Genomic DNA, 23,590 nt, shown 5'->3' with positions numbered 1-23,590 from the left:
GTTTAGTATTGTCCTTGTGTAGATGTGATGAAACATGACATTAGCTCACTTAATGATGTGAAAGAAATATTCGTAAGGAATGTCCTCAGTAAGAGAAATTATTTTCAATTTATAAGTATGTGGCTTAAGTGAACTATTGGAAAAAAATTCAAGTTCAGCACGTAAACCATTTTTTAAGTAAAACGATAAAAGTAAGTTTACAACTTGATAAAGGTGAACTACCATAATTTTCACACAATGGCATCATCATTTATCAATTCGTTAAGATTGCAATATTTTGCAGATCTTAAGGTCTCCTCGAGAAGCATACGTAGGTAACTCCTTGTAAGTTAGTACAAATGAAGTGTCAACTTAAGTTAGTGAAAGGTGCACGGCATGTCGTCTTAAGACACTTTAATTTATATATCCATATTGATCAACGATTGTTACGAAAATGTGTTTCTTAATACCCAACGATAACAAGGACGTTATTTTTGACCAAATGCACAATATTATGACATTAACGCGGTATTATTGCCTTCTTTTTTAAAGAAGATTTTATCATTTGATTTGTGAAATTTTTTCAAAGTGAAAAAATGGCATTGAAAATAAAAAAATCTTTTATTACGAAATGCTTCGGTTTAAGTATTGAAAGAAATTGAAATTTTTCGAATTTCTAAATTTTTTTCGACTTTATTAATCATAGATGTTTTTTTCTTTAACTCTTCTCCAAGTGTGGAAATTCTGAACTAGTAGAGAAATTTTAAACGATTACATTTTCACTTTTTGTTGACAAGTCTACTTAAATTTCATGTTAAGCCTTTGAGAACCTTTCAACGACTACTTGAGAATATCAATAGCAATCAATCATGAGGGTTTTCACTGGTACTGGCGCATAGCCACTTCACTTGGAAGTGTTAAATGGCATAAGAAAAATGTCAGAACATTTTAAGGTTTTACTTCGTTGAACAAATGTATTGACTTTGGAGATAATTTTAAAAATATTTTAAAATCTAACATTAGCAATAAGACTAGCTTCCTTTTAAAAAAATATCAAATATAAATAATAGTACTGATATTATACACTGATTTTCAATATAATTTAAACAAAAGTGTTTGGATTTTAGTCACATATAGTCACATGGATGATGTTAAACAGGCTTAGGTCCTACTTGGATTGTATAGTCACAGATGATGATGTTGTTTACATATATTTACAGTTAAGCACTATTTAATTTAGTGAAATAGTGGGTTTTCATACTACAATGTGAAGAAAGTAACAGAAAACAGTCAATCTTCTTCTTCTTTATTTGCCAATTCGCTTTCGAATATTGGTGATCATATAACATATCATAATACTATATTGATTAATTATAACATAATAATAATTATAACATAATAACATAACATAATACTATATTGTTTGATTAGCTCTTAATAAACATAATTACAAATTTTTAACCATTTCTGCTTAGTGCTCTCTACATCTAGCTATATTTATAAGGCTGCCAACCACTCGTATTGGGGTCCATTGACGAATGTTTCGCAACCATGAAAATTGTTTTCTACTAATACCAATCAGTCAATGAAATACAGAATATTAATTTTTTTATTAATACTTCTTATATTGTCTTCAAAGTAGGCCTCTTCCGAAACAATAACTTACACCAATGAATAAAGCAATAATTAAAATATGTCTTAAATACATTTTTTTAGAATCGACTTCAGTACTTACCTCGAATTCTCTTTTCTGTTATCTATCGGCGACTGCAAATGGGTGCCGCGAAATTAGATGGCTATATTAGGGGTTGACGGTGGCTATTTGATAAGATTTGTTGAGGTTTAGGTTAAAAATTCGCTCCCAATCATAGACTAGTATAATAGTACGTTATTGAGGTATAAAATCCATAAGTTTTACTTCCACAAATCTAGTCTTTTTTGAAGCATACTATATGTTCTCTTAAACGCCGCATAATGCTTAGCTAATATTTTTTCTCTATTGTCTTATCTTCTGTAATTGAATAAAACTGTGAATATAATCTTACTATCACTTTTGATCGCCTTTAACGTGCTTCTTTCGGCTCAGTTGGAAAGTGATTATAATAAGTTTTTTGGCTGTTTTGCTTGTCAAGTTCAAAATCCCATGTTTCAGCGGGAGTTACAGTGAGTTTTATGAATGTGGGGTCGAAATTTACTCTATCTATCATGTCCTAACTGACCTTTACTTGATTGAGCTTTTACAGAAAAATCAGTTCGTTTCGGACTAGTCGAGTGGTAACGAATTTCATGCCTAAACAATCGTTTAAAATGATACAAATTGACATCGGCTCTTTCTGAATTAATAGAGGACTTTTAGAAGCCTTTAACTTTAATGATGTTAAGCTCAGCTTAAGACAGTGATGGTGGACCAGAGCAAGGCAAATCTACGCCACATTATACCCCTTTAAAAGTGTGTTTTTATGAAGTTTTATCAGTAACGTATTTATATCAAGAAGACAGATCTCTCCAATTAATAATATATGTTTTATATTTTACAAAAATTTATTCTAGTATATCCCAACTAATCCTTTAATTTTTATTATAATTAACTTTGTGAACTGCAAAAAATAATTTCTAAGATATCTCTTATCTAAGATTATATCCCATAGGTAAAACCTTGGGTACTGTCAATAAATTCACATAACGGCTATATCAGAGTTATTACCGTAAGTTCACCTTATGAGGTATATACCTAATAAGGTATATATGTATTATTATTAAAAGCTTTGACGTGAAATCGCCCAACAGCCGGAACTACAGCCAGAAAATTCCTATTGTGCTCATAGAGTCCTATATATGTGTACTTATATGTATATATATAATGTAATTGTATTATGATATATACATATAATATAATATAATACATAATAAAATATCAAGAGAACTACTACCACTTATTTCTACAACTCACATGCGCACATATAGGTATATATGGCTATAACCTGGAGACGATTATACCAGTCTTTGTTATAAGTTTATGGCGTATTTCAGGAGTTCATGAATTTTGATTAAATAAAAATAAAAAAAGAAAAGTATTACTAATATATAATATTTTTTCTATAAAACAGAACGGTTACAATTTTAATCAATTAAGGACCCCCAAATAGATTTTTTCACATATTGTGCAAAATAAAATTTTTTTAATAATAGAAATGATGTGAGCAAATTATACTCTCACATTCTCTTTGTATATAAATTCAGGTTTTCTCAAAACTGTGACAAAGAAGTTTTATATTCAGGACTTTATATTGATTGCAAAAATCTTGAGTAATTCAAGTGAGTTACAAATATTTTAGGTGAAAAGAATTTTAAAGAATTACTCTGCATGTTCAATTTATCTATCGCACTTCAGAGAACTGCATGACTTACTTAAATAAAAACTTATTTTGACAATTCAATCAGTGCAAAACTATAAATAAAATAATGCAAAATAATAAATACAATATAAAGAATAAATTTCTATTTCAGAAAAGAAATAGAGAAGAAATAATAAAGACTTTACTGTTAATCCAAATAGAAATGTCAAAACTATTCTACTGGGTGTTCCAGTTATGAATGACTTCATTTGACGTTAGCAAAGTGAATTGCTAAAAATTTTATGTCCTTTAAAATTCTGAATGAGTTGGCAAAATCTACAACAAAAATAAAACCGAAAGTTGTAACAATATTTGGCTTTGTCTCTCACTCAATCAGCCAGCAGGAGACCCCACTGCAAGGTTCTCAACAATACTTGCCGTTCCATTCAAAAGGAACGCAAAATCGCTTGTGTTAATTTCTCACAGTTTTTCTAAGCGATTATCCTGCTTAACTCAGATTGTTTAAAAAAATTGCTTTATTTTTTTTTAAGCACTAGGATTTGTTCTTATAAAACTTATCATATATCTTATCTTACATATATAGGTATCATTAATCGAAATTTAACTGAAGTAAGAATTTAAAAATAATCAGTTTTTTTAATATATTTTTAAAGAACTCAGGGTTTGTAGTAGTAATTTTTTGCTCTTTAGCAAAATATCTTTAGGACTAAACTATTTTCAAAACTATTGGAAGCTTTCTAATATTGTGGATAATGTAATATTCTAATAATGTAATTTTAATAAAATCAATTTAACGCTTATTTACATTGCGACAATGTATTGAATTACATGTTAATCTGCACGTTGTTCTGGTGTTTCATCTGGTGTAGTCCCTGTAAAGTTTCATCATACAGATTACACTGATTTTTTTTAGGTTCGACCTTTATTGTCTGTTATATATCTTTCTTCGTCTTAGTGTCCGATTCCCCTTATTGGGTATAGGGCCGCATTTGAATCGTTTCGGTTTTATTCTTTAATGTTTAGTAACTTGAACTTTGTACCTTCAAAACCGTTCTGTTCGCTACCATGGCAGGGGGATTTAGTATATGGCTAACTCTTGGAGTATAGAGTCCCTAGCGTTTGAATTCATTTCACATCATTTAACATTCAGGTTTTAAATTTTAAAGAAAAACAGTTGTTTTATGAGTGATGAGCTCAAGGATTGTTTTCGCAAAACAGTAATTTGCTTTTGAAGTCTGAGAGCGGTCGTTGATCTCTTTGATTTCTCCGCCGCCTTCTCTTCTGCAACAATCATCCAACAAGTATGCAGGGTCGAGCATAACCGGGGTCTAAAGAATATGATTAAGTCAGCTTATGTCAGGGGTTTGTTAACGAAGTTTTCCATCTCAAAACTATTCGGTTCGCGAGAGGTATTTCGTTTCCCTCTACCACCTGCGATACATCTTCTAAGGATTTCAGCCCCCCCACCTACGAGGGGTTATATATCTTATAACTGAATTATTGTTTAAAATGATTTTTAATAACTATTTCTTTAGTGAAATTTTTATTTTTTTTAAATGGCAACACATCATTTGCATACTATTCTGTACAATACGTGTGGCTTGGAAATGGACCAAATTTAAATTTCAACATATTGGCTGAATCTTTCTATCAGGTGTACCAGTCTTGAAATATCTTCCATAAGGGTCTTCTTACAGTACTGTACTTATAGTTTCAAGGTTTGTGTTCAAAATGTTGAAAGTTTAAGAGATTTGTTCCCATAAATACGATCATTTGTATAATCTCAATAAAAAAACTTCAGTGGTGACAAATCGCATTGTCCAAATCAAATCAATAAAACATAATATTGCATATCTGGATCAATCTACACATCTACTGAAGCCATATAACTTCCATATCCATGGCTTCATCACATCGTTAAAAATTGGCTATTATATGGTTATAGCAAATTACTATCCCTTGACTAGTTAAACTCTGAAAAGTTCCCCAGTCGTTCAGTTCTTATTTGCATATCCGCTGACTTTAATATTTCATCTGCTATAAAAAGCGCTGCTAAGTAATTGCTATAATAATATGAAGAGAAAACTAAATAAAATAAAACCAGTGTTTACAATTCATATACGAGTATTATACTATATGTACATAATTTAAGTTTTGCTTAATTGATTTTTAATTTAATGTTAGTTTAGGTTAATTAGTGCTGTTGGTATCGTTAGTTTCAGGCGATATAGGCAAGTTGTTTCAGTGAACGATAAATGTCTTCTTTCTGCGTTTAGGTGGCCCATTGATCTATTTGTTTATTTTAAGCTAGTTTTTTTAAATGTTAAAGTAAAGAAGAAGACAATGAGATGGCCTTGCTGTAGTTGTAGCATGTAAAATGTTGAAATAGGAGTTTTACTATTTGAGTATTTTTGTTTGATGCAGTTAGATTATTTGCTTGTTAGATTCGGTTTCTGTATCTCATTTATCAAGACATTATGTCTAATTTGGTATCAGAGTATTGAATTCAACAGAACATAAAATTGATCAAAACACTATATAAGTTCATACTTGTACTATTTTCACCATCTTTTGAACATGATTATTCAAAGGTATTTTGTTTTGGTTACTATTGGGACTTATAGAATCTTAAACGTCAATGAGATCATTATTTTTATTTGCACGATCTGAATTGTTTCTATATTTTTATTTATAACCTATCTGCTAAAACAGCTAAGAATATAGTTTCGTGAGTTTTGAAACAGTTATGCTAACTTCATAGCAGGTTTTTTTGCTGCTAATACAACGGTGTCAACTCCAAATTATATTCAGATATAAAGTTTTGAATATATGAGACTTAGGAATGCACCCCTTATACAGTTGTTGTTAAGTTATTTAATTTTTTCAAAGCTTTTACTATATATATTAAAGGTTCTCTTATGATAAGAGCCTAACAATAAGTCATAAATTTTTAAAGTTATTACATATTTCTAATGAATTACTTAAAATATAAATTACTGCCACTTCACAATATAATATAATATAATAATAATATTAATATCATATTGTATAGTTAGGGGCTACTTGAGAGTGAAGAAATAGAAAATAAAAGGTTTTCATAATAGAATTAAAGTATTCATTACTGATTGAAAGAACAGATCGATCTGTTCTCTCAGACCATAATATCGCGCTGTAATAGAAAGTTGTCTGACTAACGGGTGTATATATGAATATAGTTCATCAACGTATTTTGCTCAAATTTTTTCACAGCCAGATTTAACCATTAGTATTTCTAGATCTTTGTAAATGTTTCTGTTTCTGATGTGTCACGGTCCTTCTCTGATTACTCCTAGTAGTTCCAACTGAACACTTTCCTCAATTCTCGTATTTAATTAACTAATGGGAACTGTTAACTACATAGTTGGAGACCATATGTCAAAATTGGTTAATTGGTATACTTATAACTTGTATAAGAGGGCTTTATACTCTGATCTTAAAAGAGATTGGCTGTTGAGTAGGTAGTATAGTTTCTATGCTTGACTTTTTATTTGTACTATTTATGTTTCTAAATACTTATGTCAGGTCAGGTCAGAGAATGCGTGGATAGGTAATATTATCAACTTGAGGTGCCTGTATTGAAGGCGGAGTTACTTGAATTTTTATTTACAATTTTTTTATTTTTAAATGGTTTTGTCAGGTCAGCTTTCTATTCAAGTTAATGTTTAGATAGGTAACATTATCTGTTTGCAGTAATGGTATTCCATTAAATAAATTATTGGGGAGGTACCTTTGCGCAGCTCGGAGAGGTAATTTTAATACACCATTCGGCTTGAAATTTTTTTAACAGAAGTAGATACATAGATAGAGTACGTGGCGATATAAGAATGCTGTGTAATTGGTAAATGTAGAAACGGCAAGGGGATTACTTGTAGCAACAACTGAAGTAAATATATCGTATAGAAATGGGCTATGAACGCTATCTGCACCGAGGACGCCAGCATTTATAAGATAAGATGAATTTCTGTTTCATATTGACGCAACTATTTTGAAAATAAGATTTATTAAAATTAATTTTACACACAGATTGTTCAATGTTAATAAGGTATATTTGTTTGTAATGAAGGATACTTTTTACATTATATATAAAAGTATTGAGTTTAAATAAGGTGTTTTATAAAAGAGAATAACATCCAATTTTTTTCAGAACATCTTTGAGATAAAATCTCAAAATATAAAAATACATGTTATAGAAACTCCTTTTTATATTATATACTTATAAAAAATATTATATATACTCTTATATATTTACTAGCGGACCCGACAGCTTTCGTTCTGTCAAAAAGATTTGGAATGTGGCAAAAAAATCTTCTGAACAGAACAATCAGCTTGGTGTGTGAGGTTCAGCTCGGTTGACCAAAGTATCTTCTCTTCCAAGAACTTTGGCCACCCTTCTGGGATCCACTAAGAAACCCCGATTGGGATGTCTGCCAGGGGGTTTCAAACTAAGAGGCGAACTTAGGGTTCAAACCTGAAACTGAAAGCAGCTCGATTCAAACTTTATTGAATAGCAATAATTCGATTTTTTTTCGCCGTAAAAACTATCCTTAGACTTCAACGAACATTTAAAAAAAAGAATTGACCAAATTAGACCAGGCGTTGTTGACTTCTGCGCTTACCAACACATTTTTCGATTCATTTTTATACATAAGATATATACTTCAAACATATTTGATACTAAATACTCTTTGCTATAAAACATAATAATTAAAATTTAATTATAAAGATTAGTTAGTAAGAATATAGCTGCCATATATGTAAAGGATGTGCACTCAATCTTGTCTAAAAAATTTATACTCTAATACATAAGATAGAAATAGAAAATAGAAATAATCGACTTTAATATAGATACCTTTCAAAGTAATGGTTCAGGTAATTTATTAGATTCTATACTTATAAAAAAGCTCTGAATCAAAGATGTACTCATATACCTGCATCGAAGCCGAAACAAAATCACACTCGCAGAATAAAAAAAAATTGTTGGTGAATATAGAATATTCAAGTTTTGATAGAACCGAAGTTTATATATTTTCCTACCTAATTTGTTTTTGATTCTTTGGTACGATGTCATGGAGAATAAAACATACTTTTGAGAATATTTATGAGCCTGCTTTAGTTTTGAACTGATAAGTAATCAATTTTCATACATAGGCAACCACTTTCCATTCATCCATTCGCATTAATCCCATCAATTTCTTAAATTTCTTAAAAGCCTTCGTGTGAATATTTTTTTTTTCATTAAATCGATTTATTTTGTCAATTTGATCCATAACCCATACATATACTATGGGATATAATGTTTTTTATCGGTATCATTACTGTATTAAGAAATTTGTTGTATTTTTCATGATGTTTTAAATCATAAAGTAAAAAAAAGTAATAGTAATAAAAAGTAATTCCTTTGAGTATATGATCTTCTGGCTTCAATTTATGAGTTCATACTATAACGCAGCTCATTAAAATAATGATTATTATTAATTTAATTCAAAACAGAAGCAAACATGCAAATGATTGAGTCAACATATGGTGCCGTACTGAATCACTTTGAATAACAGGAACCTAATAATGAAAACAAAAATAAATATAGTGAAATACTTAGGTGACATCTGAAGGATGTTACTATTGTGCACTTAGACGCTTCTTTAATTCCTACTTTTTTCCAATTCAGTGTTTGGAATATGACACAATGAACAAAGACAACATATGGAGTTCATATGATTAGAATGTGAAGTATGTGAAGGTTGTGTATGGTGCTTTTACTTGTTACGTATGGTTGAATGGAATGAGATCCCATGTTAAAGATACTCTTCCTTTGCATATCGCCACAATCAACAAATGTTAACAAAACTGTAACGCAAACTCACATTTGTGATCAATAACATTTGGAAATATGTGAGACCAACGCAGTACCGGCTACAAATTGCTTCAGATACTTCTGTGTGAGAGTTCGCATGTGTCGAGGATAATCAAGTTGTTGGTAGACACACGCTACAAATGCCAGGCGCAAGGAAAACCACTACTCGCATTTAATTGAACTAGAAAAATGTTGAAGAAAACTAAAATATAAACAAAGAACACAAAACCTGAAGTAGTTGGAAATAACATAAAAAGATATATATTGCACTTCAAGTTGAATGACTTGTTTTGGTACATAAGAAGCTCATGTGTTCTTAAAGACAACTTCAAAAAACAAAAAAAAAAAATTAAAATTACTTTAGCCATTCATGCATAACTCTTTTACTAGAAAATTCAAAAATAATTGAGTTCTTCCATTTATCTTATGAACGAGTACTATAAACCCGACTTCGTTAATTTCAGTTCTATGTTGTGTATTTTAAGGCTCTTGGTTTTGTTAAAATTCAACATGAAATCGGTTTATCATTTTAAGTACATAAGCCTTTTTGATTTAAATTGTTAAATTGCACTTGAAAATTTAAGACCGTCTTTCGAAAGATACTCAATCAATTCCAAACGATATTTTACGATATTTTAGCACAAATGCGATTATGGTTAAATTAAGTGATTTCAGGCTGAGATACTTGCGAAATATTTTTTTGAGTAATTTAACTTTATTTGCGGTTTAACTGTTTAAAAGATTTAATTTTCTTTAAGGATTTTAATACAAATAATATGATGAACAGTTTTAAGATATGCGGATTATGTTTAAGTAGAGCATTCAAAATATTATCACTATTTATTATTCAAAGCACATTCAGGTAGAATTACTTAGCTTTAACAAGAACCTATACAAAAATGGTATCTATTTATGTATCTTTGTATTCTAACACATAAGATCTGTTAAGCCAAAAATTCAGTGGAGCTATGAATGCCGATTTCAATATTTTACAATTAAAAGAAATGTACAAGAAATATCTTTTTAGTTAAAACAACATGATATACTTCATTGAAAGAGCTCCGGTATATGGAAAGTTATTTGACACTTTCTAAACCTGTACCAGGTCTCAAAATAATATCGATAAATAAAATAATAATCGATATCTTATTTTGAGTTATCTCCTATTTTGAGCTCTCCTGTTTGAGTTCTCAGCAATAAAAGTAGTGTTGGTAACTATTTTTTTCACTGTTAATGCTCTCTATTTACATTATGTCACTGAAAACCATTTTTTTTATACTTCCTGATATAGCTGAAACATTTTGACTAATACTAATACTAAACACTGACTAATAAATAATGGTTCTCTAGACTTAGTATTTTTATATTGTGGTTATATGAAATCTTAGCAATTTTTTAATTGTTAGTCAAGTAAATTCTTGGGCTGATTATACAGTCGCTTCGCAAATGAAGTCTGCATTGACTTGAGTGTTCATACACCAGCCAATGGATCACTTTTAACAGGCTTTGATTTCAAAGACTTACAGTCCCAAAGTTAATTATGGTTATTTAAACCAATATAAATTTCCTAGGACCTTGAATGACAAATATTTAGTGGTGTTCGAAACAGCTGTTGTGATCAGTCCATATATTCACTTGATTAAAAATTTAAAAATTTTTTGAATTCCAAAATTTCGTCACCATTATGCTCCTTTCTATAAAGAGCTATTCATAATACAATCTATGCGAGTATAATAAATTTACTTAAAATTGTTCAATTATGTAGGACAATACAAACAATTGTTTTTCTGTATTGTAAATGATGAAAAAAACTTATAGATAATAAAAGTTGTATAAGAGAATATATTTATATCTTATCTAAACGCATGTTAGTTCCCTTTTGTTATTATAATTATAGTGTGCTATACTTGCAAACTGTACAGGACACCCACGCATGTGCAAAAATATCACGCGCTAATTTGTAAACCATCCAAAACCACCTGGCATTCGAAAAAATTCTTTAATATAAATTCATGGCATTTGATATCTTCTGCTTCACCCATTCGATCAGAAAAAAATAATGAAGGAATATTCACGAAACTAAACATCAAATAGAAAAACCGAAAGGCGAGCACCTCGAGCTAACGGTGCTGCGATCTATAAATTGCCTTCGACAATAACCCAACCCATCATCACCCTTCCACCAATTTATGTTCAATAAATTTCTGTTTACACGAAACATCAAATAGGTTCGTATCTATTGAATATGAAACCGAATCCTTTGCCTGAAGGACATCACAAGCCTTTCGACAAATATTTAATAAGAAATAAAAATAATTGAATTTCGTATTAACAAAAACGGTAAATCCTTTGGCTATTTGCACAAAATAGCTGAAAAATAATCCAAATAAATTGGTATATGGCAATTGGTGCCTCTGTAATATAAAACTGGATCGACAAATCTGTGTCGATCGTAAATATGAGACTTACGCGAAGACTGCTTGGCAGCTTTGAGAAAAATTTAGGGGCGTGTTGAATTACAATTTTTCATAAATAATAAGCATAACGGAGCGGCTATAAAAATTTTCACTATTCTTTCGGAACGCAAGGATAACTGTCAGTCCGTTCTGATTTTTATTAGTAAAATGTGAAAATGATGGAAAATGCAACGAACAAATGTCAGTAAAAAATTGCAGCATAATGAATAGCTGTAAACTGTGTCGCAGACTCAAACGGTAAAAGGAAGATGAAACCGAGTTGGAAATTTGTGGGAAATACGAAACGTAGCGCCCACAATGCGAGGAACCAAACAAAACAACCCAAAACACATTCATATAATGAGAACCGACAAAAAAGTGTAGCCAAGGTGAAAAATTATGATTATTCAATTTCATATAAAGGGAGCGGAGTAGGGGGACTACATAACTACATGACTACGACATATGGCTATGTCTGTGCGTAAGACCTTATGTGATTCACACAATGTAAAATAGTTATGTAGATAGTAGAGCAGATTTATAATCACTGATTTTATATCGACCGGTGTTTACATGGTTCGTGAGTATTTCTACCTTTATTTTGGGTGAAAAATTGCTATTTATTTGTCTTTAAGATACAAATTCATCCCCCTAAGGGACTTTTCAATAGCAATTTTGCATCTTTTCTCTTTATGAATATTGTTTATCTGTGTAATTGTCTTCGGAGATATTCTGATGTGTTTTTTTATTTTTATGTGACTATTTATTTATGTATTCTTCTAAGACGTGTCTGTAATGTTACGGCAAATTTGAAATTGAATTCTTATCGATCAGCAGATGCTTCTGTTTTGCATTGATGCAATCTTGTAGAAGCAGCAAAATCTTTTGATACGTGCCTATTGTCTGCGCCGGAGCAGACGTTTTATGAGTCTTTTGCCTGTAGAAGATTTGCACTCTTGTGGAAGCAGCACGTGATACGGTACTTAAGTAATATATTTTTTTCAACGCTTATTTACTCCTCAGCTATAAACAAAATATATGCCATATAACTGCATGGGTAGTAGGTTCCAAGCAAACTGACACATTTTACTCCTATGTGTTATTAAAAATACATAAAAAATAATATAACTAATAACATAACAATTATGATTGATTTTTATGTTTAAAGTAAATATATTTCTTTCCAAATAGTTTTTTTAGAATTCTGTTTTGCTTGAATATAATGTATTGCCTGAGTTTGAAGTTGGACCTTCTTGGTTAATTTATTAAAAAAAAGGTTTTACCTTTTGGATAATAAAAGTTTTTTATATAAAGCCTTACATTATATAGCTTTAAATTGTACATGTATTTTATATGAACTTTAAACATTAATTGTTCTTAACTAAAAAGGGGTTTTTTACTATTTTTAATTCCCATCTACAGATACACAGTCGACAACATCACAAATAGAAAGTCAGATTGTTATCACGTCAAACGTAATGAATAATTATTTTTATTTCTGTTAGTTAATTATAGATAGCTATAAATATACAAATCTATTGTGCGCCTAAAGGCCCAACTAATTGTGCGCCTAAAGGCTCAACTAAAACAATTCTAGACTATTTATAAAACTCTTAATTGCTATGGCTTTAATTTTACCTACCAAATTTGGAACTAAGATCCCGCTTCCAAGGTAGCCAAGTCTACGTCTTGCCGCGTTGGGCAGTTGCATAGAATGACAGAGTCGACAGGAATCACTTACTACCGCACATAAATTCTTTATATGGTAAAAGAGTCTACAAAGTTCTGTAAGGAGTTCAGTCTAGAGTTTAATATCGTTTCTACTAAGGTTACGGATAGCGTCAACTTTGATGTGTTAAGGATCAATGAATCTTCTTGACTGCTGCAATCCTGTTTGGGCTCTCCAGTTTTCATATAGATTTTGTTTCTCTCACTCACATAATAAGTTATTTGTGAGCTATTTGTTACCCCACAGAAGGGCTTTAGATCGATAAAAGAAGTACATGCACCCTTCTTTGCTAGAGAGTTTTCCTTTTCATTGTCCTTCGTATCACCGTACCCACATAAGAGTCACATAGTTATTCGATGCTATGGTATTGAGAAGTTAAAAGTATTTAAAGACTAACTTTGATTAGAATAAATAATTCGCTACAGATTTTAGAGCTGCTTAGCAGTCCGAAAAAATGTATATTTTTGTACCTCGAATGCCCCTGCGTATGCACTTTCTTGCACATAGCTCTAAAGCATGGAACTCTGTCTGAAAAATGGAAGTTTTTATAAATTGCGATTGCTTTGCGGAATTTTGGTCCTATAATTTCTGCTTTGGCACTGCCATCTTCCATTTTGGATCCAACAGTTTACCTACGTTTACTTATATGAACTAATCAATATCGCCTTCTTCAGTAATCTCTAGTCTCGTGAGCTTTTAAATTTTTTTTTTCCAAATAAGATGTTAACCTAACACTAACTAACACAGTTTTAGCGAACTAACTAAGATAAGTCATATACTAGTCAAATCTACAGATACCTCTAACCTTCATCTTTCGTTGGCTGTGACATGAAGATCCATACTGGTATTTATCTCTTCACGTTGCATCAGGATGCACAATATAAACGTGATGGTGAACGTATACTTTGATAGGGGGTATTAATCCGATTTGACTCCCCTTTTTTTACTTAGTAAGTTATATTTCCATTTTCAGTGTTTGAAGATAATGCTTTATATGGAACAATTTAAGTTTATTGTACTTTATTTCTATTTATTTTCGAAAGGAAGATATAAAATTGAATTGATAAACTTTTTGTTTTTAAAATTAATCTTTTTAAAATATTTTTTAAATTTGATGTACTTGTAGAATTATTGACAAGACTGGACATTTTTCTTTATTATTGATAATTTTGATATTTTTGTTACTAAAAATTTTTTCTATCGAAATACGAAGTAATCTTTATTTTGCAGTTATTCTAGCTGCTTACTTACTACTTAGTTGGCCCTTTCAACCGTGACCCGTACTTGACCGCATTCAGTAGCCTCTGCAAGCCAGTTATGTTAGCTAAATCAGCTTAATTCATTATAGCTACTATAGTTTAATATACTGTATAGTTTATTTTAAAATTAAACTTCTCTTTAGTAGCACTTTGTGCTTCATTTAAGGATTGAAATATTTTTAAACACTTAAAGTTTCATACAAACATACGACGAGCTAACAGACCTTAGTGGATTCCCAGGATCACTATCAAATAACGCAAAATAAATTATTTGAACATGGAAAACACTATTGTTATTATAAATTACATATCCTTAATTATATTTATTTGAGTTCTAACGTTTTTATGTAAATTTTATATACATTCTGCTCGTTTCTAACTCTAGATAAATTTGCATTTCTTAATTCTCAAATTCCTGCTAATTTAAAAAAGCATAAAAGCATAATAATTAGGAATATTTTTAAAAAATTAACAATTAAATTCAAGGCGTGAAATAAGTCAGCTAGCTTTCTTAACCGTTCATTAAAGGGTAAGTCACCGTGGTTCTCATGTAGTGCCGAGTTCCATGAAAGAGGCATGAAATATCATTTGGGTTTGTTATAAATTAACATAAATTTGCTGCACTTATAAATTAAAAAATAAAAAATTATTTGGTTCACTTACATATTCTGTTTAGAAATGCAAATTTATTGAATGACTTATTTTACTCAAACTGAATAATTATAAAAAGTGTTTCAAGACTTTGATATATGGAACAAAATACTTTTCCCGCAATTGAAGAAAGCAGAGCAACAGTCTTTGCCATATGAGTTATGATTTCAATGGATTAATTTCAAAAGATGTAATTTGTCAAAGAAAGTAATTTATAAAATCACTACTACATTGTGAATAAATATATATATGATATATTTATATATTTCCGCATACATAAATATATATATTTACTTATATACTTACTTACTTATTAAAAATATATAAAATTAAAATCAGACTTAATCATAAATTACATTTTAATGATAAAGCCAAGTTAATTAGTATACTTAAAGTTTTTAAGTTCAGTTGTACGAGGGCTGCCTTTTAAGTCTTGCGTCTAAAAATGAAAAGACAGTGATTGTTCAGTAGAAATAGTTTTATTGTTTTTCGAAGTATTCTCCATGATAATCAACAAATTTTTACATTCGATTGAACCAATTTTCGAAACAGTTTTGCCAGGGTCTTGAACGTATATTTAATGAGGCATATAAGACTTTTACACCCAGACCATTTTCCAGTACATTAAACTTTTTACAGATTAATCATGGACTTCTTAACTGGACACTACTAATGTCAGTTCATATTAATTACCATCACTAAAATTTAGAACTAAAGAATACTGACACTTGTAGATAATGTAAAATACAAAGTGAACCATCTTCTCATCTTTTTTGTGTGTACCCTGCGTTTGTAGAAAATAAATCCAGTGCTACCATTTTTCTTGAACTGAAAAAATTTGGACCCTTGAACTAATCAGATTATTTGGTTAATCAGTGATTTTAATGTCTCCAGTTTAGTTATAAAGACATTTTCTAGGAAAGCAAAAGAGATTTAAAGAGTAACAGTACTGTACATGAATCAAAATGATAATCGGAATCAAATAAAGATTACATTGCGTATTCAATACGAGTATATGACATGATTTATATCAATATGTTTATGTGCTGATATAATATATATATATAAAGGTATATATGTTATATATAACAAAAATTTTTTATTAAAAAGTTTTACGTAGTCAAAAATAATTGATCACATAATGACTACAAAGAGAGTAAATAAAAAATGCAACAAAAGCAAATCTACTTCATTCAATAAACCACAACTAAAGTAGCTTCAAAACCATAAGAGCTTAAATATCATCAAAACATAAACGAACAAAGTAGATCCTTCCATGAGCAGAACATATGGGGAAAAAACATTTGGTGATGATGATACCAACATGATTTTGTCTACAAGCTGTTGTTTCTCACGTTTATTTGAACATAGGATGTACATTATAATATGTGTATACATAAATTTTTTCTTCATCATTCCCATCATTTCCATCACTTCCATCATTCTCATCACTGAGACCGATAGTCTACGTCTACGTCATTGTCATAATCATAGTTTATTTGATGATTAACATTAAATTCTGTTCGGTATTGTTTACAAAACTTACGTGAGGTTTTCATGCGTAAATATTCAAAATCATCATAAGACAGGACATTTTCCATCATAAAATATTCTGATAGAGTATAGGTGATATACATTAAATTCTTCTTTATTTTGTTTTTGTTTTCGTTGCCCTCTGCATAAATTTTTTTTCATAAGTTTGTGTCCTACAAATTTTTATATCTCATTTGAATATCCTTATGGCTTCAGAGCATATTTTATGCTGCGTTGTCATTTGTTATAATTTTTCAGTGTAAAATTTTCGTCCTGCATGCTTGAACGCATACAAAGATTATAATGATTTTTAGAATAGAAAACGGTTTTCTGGCTTCAAAGTGAGGTTTTTCCCGATGAGAGAGAAAAAATTGTATGCAAGAAGTATCTAAAATTTTCATTTTAAATAAATTATCAAAAGCAAGGGAATGAATGGTCATAAAGCACCATATTAATAGCTTTGAGGATCATTAATTACTGTTTGTTGATATACGGTTATCCTTCAAATACAACTAGAGAAATTTTTTGGTTGTGGTTACTTTGTTCTGATACGATTAGAATTTAAGAGCGCTTTTGTGACAAGCAAGGTTGTAACTTCTCGAGGTCCATGAATGTTGTTGTTAACCAGTTTGTAGTACCGAAAGTTTATAATTGATATCGAATATATATTTATAATATTATTAATACTATTGGGCAATATATATGATATATGATCAAGTTGAAAGTATATTCACTACTCTATCCAAAGCATTAAGTTCAGTCTATAGTTATTATCAATGTTCAATGACTAATACAGAGAAACTGTCTTTAAAATAAGAACAATTCTTTAAGAATAATGATGTCAATATATTGAACTGAAACATGTTTCTTTGCTATATGAATAATAATAAAAAATAATCAGTTCTTAAAAATATTTTTTAATACCAGAATAAAAACCCTTTTGCAATTGTAGGTAATTTAAATTATTTATTTCAAAATAGCAATGCCAGGATTATATTTATCGGCCCCTAAAATATTTTATTTTCAATGAAGATTTGTAAATCAGATCGTAGTTTATAAATAATGATCATACGTAGACGTCGTTATATTTAAAAACTATCTATCTACTTTCGTACTCTATTAATTAGTATTGGATTCTATAAATAATTTTATTACTATTAATTTTTACTATATTTACTTCTTTCCACATTCTACATACTATTGGCACAGATGTTGATGACTGCATAAGATGATGCATCATTTTGGGTTCAAGTCTTCCCTACTATTCTCTTCAATTAATAAGAATTGAGGTTTTGTCGTTTACTTGCCAATATCTTGTTCTGGCATAACGCTGTAGAGATCTACATCACAATGCACTGGCGTCACTTTTCAGTACTTTATTTGGTTTAAATTATATTTAGAAATATAATTATATGAGTATTTCTCCTCTCAGTACAAAATAAAACTCTAGAAATTTAAATTTAAGGAGTAATAATTTCTTTATTATTAAACTATTTATTTTCACCATATAAAATTTTAGGAACTGTTTTTCTAATGAATATTCGTTTGATGAAGAAAAAGTGCTTCTATAAAGCAACCATTATAGAATATGGGATGTGTGAATAACAAGTAATTTTAAATCAGAATTTCTGATTCTTAGAGGAATATTAGAAGAATATTGATTTGATTCATGCATGCATGTGTGGTATGTAAGAACTGAATAAATCAGGTTTCTTATTTTTTAGAAGATCATTAGATTATATTAGATTTTCAATCTTTATTTTTTTATATACTTCTGTTTACAACTGAATCTCTACAATATTTCTCTATATAGATATATATAGATATAAATATTATATATATATATAATATATATAATGAACCTCTATGTGTTCATTTTATTTTGAACATAATGTGTCTATATCTTCATTAAAATGAAATATATAATTATTGAAAAGACGACGTTAAAATATGATGGCTTATGAAATGTTGCCTATAGAAAATTAGTCTTAATCGGGATTGCATTTAAAAGCTTAACTTTATAAATGATAGGTATATGATTTTATGACATTTGTGCTTTCAATATAACTCAGCAAAGGTTTGAATAACAGAATATCTCCACGAATAAGACTATTTTTTTATTTAAATTTAATATAAACATTAATATTGATACTACTTTATGATTTTCTTATTTACTTTCTCATCAAAGTATAGAAAAATTACTTATAGAAATACATAACAAAATTTCTTCTTAAAAGCACTTGCAGTAGGAAAGCAAATCGTATTTGATTCGTAGAGGCATTGCTTCAATATATACGACCAGAAAAATTAAATAAAACTATTCGACTTGTTGTTCCCATCTTCTAACTTGTGGAATTATATATGATATATATGTGTACCTTATGATATATCGTCAATTATTTTTAAATTTAAAATCACTTTTATACCTATTAATCCAATTTCTATTTTAAAATCGTGATTAAGATAGGTTTCTTAATAAAAACCAAGAGCAATAATAGAAAGGAAGTGATTCTTCGCGAACATATATTACGAATTAGAATTAGTGCATCTCTGGTAATAAAGTCAAGAGATAGAAATAAGATTAATAAATAGTGTTGTAAGTTGCAAAAACAGATTGTCTTATAGTCTCAACATTATATATATAATGTATATATTTTATTATTTATACCATATTTCAGAAAATCATTATAAACTGGTGATCGTTTTTGGATTACATAGTTTTCGAAATGAAATTGTAAATAAAATTTAAAAATTTTTTATAGATATATAGATATCTATTTATCTAAATTCGTCAATGATATGCTACATTATATTTGTAGTAAACTTCTAGTTAGAAAAGTACATTGAATCTACTTCTCTTTGCTTGATGAAATCCGAGTCTAAAACACTTTTACTAAATAGTGTCTGTGATCACTTGGGTGATCTACTAAAACAAGTGTGGCATTTATATATGATAAGTTTTTTGGAAGTAAGTATTAGTGTTGCTGAAAAAGCTACGCTTTCTTTATATGGTGACAAAGAAGCTATATTCAAATTTAGAGGGTTTTCGAATAGCAAAGAAAAGACGTGCACAAAAATTTATTTTAATTTTATTGAAATTTTGGCAGACCATTCAACGCTGTTTCAAATTTTGCCAAATACTCATCATCAGTGGTCTTAGGAAATACTCGAATTTTTAATTAGTTTATAGTCCGTTTATAATTTGTTTGGACTCCAAGTGCCAGGCTTAGAACTTGTGCCTGTCAAATTAGAAGCGATGGCTAATCGTATTTATCCACAAGTAGCCAAGATTGCCCAAACTTTCAGTACTCTAGTTTCTCCAGGTTTTAAAGTTTTTTTTGATAATAAAAGTATACCCGCGCATGTGATCCTAATACTCCATTGCTAAAATATATAATAAATTTCTCATATTTAAAGGTTATTTACACTCTCAACATTTATTTAAACATAAATTTCATAATATACACAATTACAGATTTCATATAAATAATTTCTAACTAGAAATTGTAAAAATTTCAAACTAACGTCATCAATATAATAATTTTTTTTCTTAAGTGAAATAATAAAATCTTACTCATTGTCTTCCTTATTTCTAAAGTTTGTTTTGCTTTATAAACTAAAAAGGATACTGAATAAATAAATTAAATATATTCATATATACATAAATAAATTTTCCATTTTTTCAATAAAATTGTTTAAAAATGTAAGCGTCATCAACAGTTTTTTGTTTGGTTTATAGTGGTACCCTGTACCCTTCATCCCGTATACATATCAATATGTGCCTCAAATTATAACTGAACCACCATCAGATTTTGGAGTATGCGCCTCCCACCAATCTATCGCCTCAATCATACTCTCATCCGAGAGTGCAGTAGTCGCCACTGAAGTGTCCAACAGAACGTCGTTAAGTTCTTTTTTGAATGTGACAACACCTTCATAGAAAGAACCGTTCCGATCCTGTTCGAAGAATGATTGCAGTCCTGTGGTGGCTGCAAGTGTTCCCGAGTTCGTTGCATTACAGCGATCCAGCGGCGGTGACATTGAAATCGTTGTGTGATTAAGTAATAATTGTTGTTGTTCATTGCTTGAGGCTGGGTACATTTGTGCGGATGTTGGAGAGCTGGAAGAAGGGGAGGGAGTTGAGGACACATATTCTGTTTCAATATATTCTTGCTTTATAATGTGTGGCTTTAAATGCATTTGAAGTTGTTGCTGACGCTGCTGCTGCTGCTGTTGTTGTTGGTGTTGTTGTTGTGGGGCAGTTGGTGCCATAAACTGAGTATCTTCCCCTAAATGATTGGTGGCACACGTCTGCAATAAGACTTCATTAGCGGCAGGTGATAGCGTTGTCGCTGTGTGTTGTGCTATCGTTGAGTTCGCTGTTGTTGTTGTGGTTATTGTTGGTTGTTGTTGATGATGTAATGATGAACTTGCAAGGGGGGATAACATTTGTGGCACGGGCGATTGCGATAATGATGACGTCGCTAAATTTACACATTCACCGTTTGTTTTTTGAGTAATGCGTGTTGCAGGAGTCCTTGTTGTTGTTAAAGGTGCAGTTTTCATTGATACTGGAGGACACTGTACAGCAGGTGCTGTTGTAGCTGTTGTTGCGATAATTGATGTTGACGCAGCATGTAGCTCAGTGTTATTAGCTGCTGTTATTGCAGGACTTAAGCAATTAGTGTCAATTATGCCATTATATTGATCATCGCTTATATTTGAGGTTGGCGGAGAATTTGAATTACTAATGAAAATATCGGGGGTGAGCAGCTGATACGTATTTGTTCCAGGTATTCTAATGTATTGCATACCATTCAGTGTTGTGATATTTGGTAACATATCAATTTGGTTGAATTCATTGGAATTTTCGGTGAAATTGTTGTCAATATTTGAATTACTAATACAATTATTGTGCAATGCTTGTGGTGAAAAATACTCTTCCACATCATAGTTGTTTAAAGAGTCTTCGTATGCTTCGTCTATAGGAGGCGAAAATGGGTCGAATTCATCTTTGATTAAGGTGAAGCTGTCGTCACCACTTGAGCTACCTAGTACTGATGCAGTAAGGTTATCAGTTTTCCCGCCAATGGGAAAATCGAAACCTAAAACACGTTCCAAACTTCGTATGTACTCAACTGCCATGCGTAGAGTTTCCACTTTACTTAACTTTTTTGCATTGCCACGTCCATTGCCCTGTGCTTCAAAAGCTTCTGCTACTTCTTCCGGAATTCGTTCACGTAAAGCTGCAAATCCGTTATTAACTTGCTTAACGCGATTCCGTTCCCGCGCATTACGTCGAGCTACAGCCTGTGGCAATGGTAATCCCTTTCGCCCGGGTGTTCCTGCAGGTTTTGCTGTGGGTACGGTATTATTCGTGGCTGCTTTGGTTTCTCCTGAATTTTCTGCGGTTTTCTTTACATTCTCTGGCGTTGTTGCTTCTTTGGTTAGTTTAAGTTTCTTCACCGCAGTTGGGGTTAACTTATTATCTACATTTGACTTAGTTTCACTTAACGGACGTTTGGTGGTACTGGCAGTGGTTTTATTGATATGGGTTGTGGCATTGTTAACAGTGCCAAACATGCCGAAATCTTTAATTTTTCTGACGATTGTATTGGCATTGTTGCTACTAATATTCAAGGTATTACCGTTATTTTCACTTAAAATATTTTGCACTGTGATTTTGGTAAAAGTTTTACTTGAGCCGCTACCGGTGGTCTTTATATTTGTGTTACCGGCAGTATTTGTAGAACCGCTGTTACTTTTGGTATTTGTTGTGTTCATTTTTAATCCTTGCGACAGGTTATAACTCAAAACACTCAGCGTGGCCATTGAATGTGGTCCGTTTTGCGAACGGTATGTGAGCTTCCGAACTCTTTCGCGTCTTCACGTCTTCACAAATTTACAATATTACGAATTTTCTTTTTACGTTTTCCCGCCACAACTTTTTAGCTCGCCAGCCTATTACAGACTAGTTTGAAATGTTACGTTACAATTTTTACAACGTTTGATAGTAATTTTTGTGAAAAGTCTGTCCTCGTTATAGGACAGCTGCTTTGGCTATGTGTCGCGTGCCCGATGTCTGGCTATGAAATGTCATGGGGCGTCGCTCGAAACAAACGTCCTACCATCGGAAATGACTTCGATAACTGTTGGTGTACACAATGGAAATAACGTACTCTACAATGAGCTAAGCGATCGTTATGTGCTTACGTAAAATTGAAAATGAAATAAAAATAATACATAACACAAATGAAGTTCATTGTATGTACAAAGGTGCGCTGCGCTCCCCGCACGGCAGTACGAAACACACCAAATGTTTTCTGAATATACTCACACAAGCATGCATAATTCGGTACGATGTATATGTGTGGTAGCTATGTGACTTTTCATCCCCTAGGCTGTGTGCAGAGCATTTGATCCGCTATTGTTTGGCTCCTTCTTTTCCATTTACTTTTAGTTATTTTCTCTGTGCTTTAGCATTTGGTTGTGGTGATCCCTGTTTCCTCCCGATTTACCTTCTATGTTGGGTTAATGTATTCCTTTCGTTCTTTCCGTGCATTCGTTTTTTGGGAAAACTAACATCTGATCGCGTACTTCGATATGTGGAAGTACATATGACACCGCCATGTGCTAAGGGTGGTTTCGACTATTTTACTAGTATTTGTGCTTTGCTTGTTCTTATATAGGTGTTATGATATTGTGCCTTTTCAGTGCCATAAAGTTCTAACGACTTT

The 23,590-nt window shown here is 30.9% G+C and overlaps 1 protein-coding gene across 1 annotated transcript; it reads right to left on the bottom strand.

The window, feature by feature from the left end:
- Nucleotides 1-20,575: 20,575 nt before the first annotated feature.
- LOC119667305 (achaete-scute complex protein T8-like) lies at nucleotides 20,576-22,924 on the bottom strand. Its single transcript, XM_038076598.1, has one exon. It carries the CDS (start codon nucleotides 22,683-22,685, stop codon nucleotides 20,637-20,639), a length of 2,049 nt encoding a protein of 682 aa, XP_037932526.1. The 5' UTR covers nucleotides 22,686-22,924; the 3' UTR covers nucleotides 20,576-20,636.
- Nucleotides 22,925-23,590: the final 666 nt, after the last annotated feature.

This window comes from Teleopsis dalmanni, chromosome 1 (assembly GCF_002237135.1).
Source record: "Teleopsis dalmanni isolate 2A chromosome 1, ASM223713v2, whole genome shotgun sequence".
In the NCBI taxonomy this organism is placed as follows: domain Eukaryota; kingdom Metazoa; phylum Arthropoda; class Insecta; order Diptera; family Diopsidae; genus Teleopsis; species Teleopsis dalmanni.
Note: the sequence above shows the minus strand (reverse complement) of the source record. Positions and strands in the feature narration are given on the sequence as shown.

Bases quoted from the DNA above. Each gene is read 5' to 3' on its own strand.
- LOC119667305 (XM_038076598.1), bottom strand. From the start codon at position 22,685: ATGGCCACGCTGAGTGTTTTGAGTTATAACCTGTCGCAAGGATTAAAA.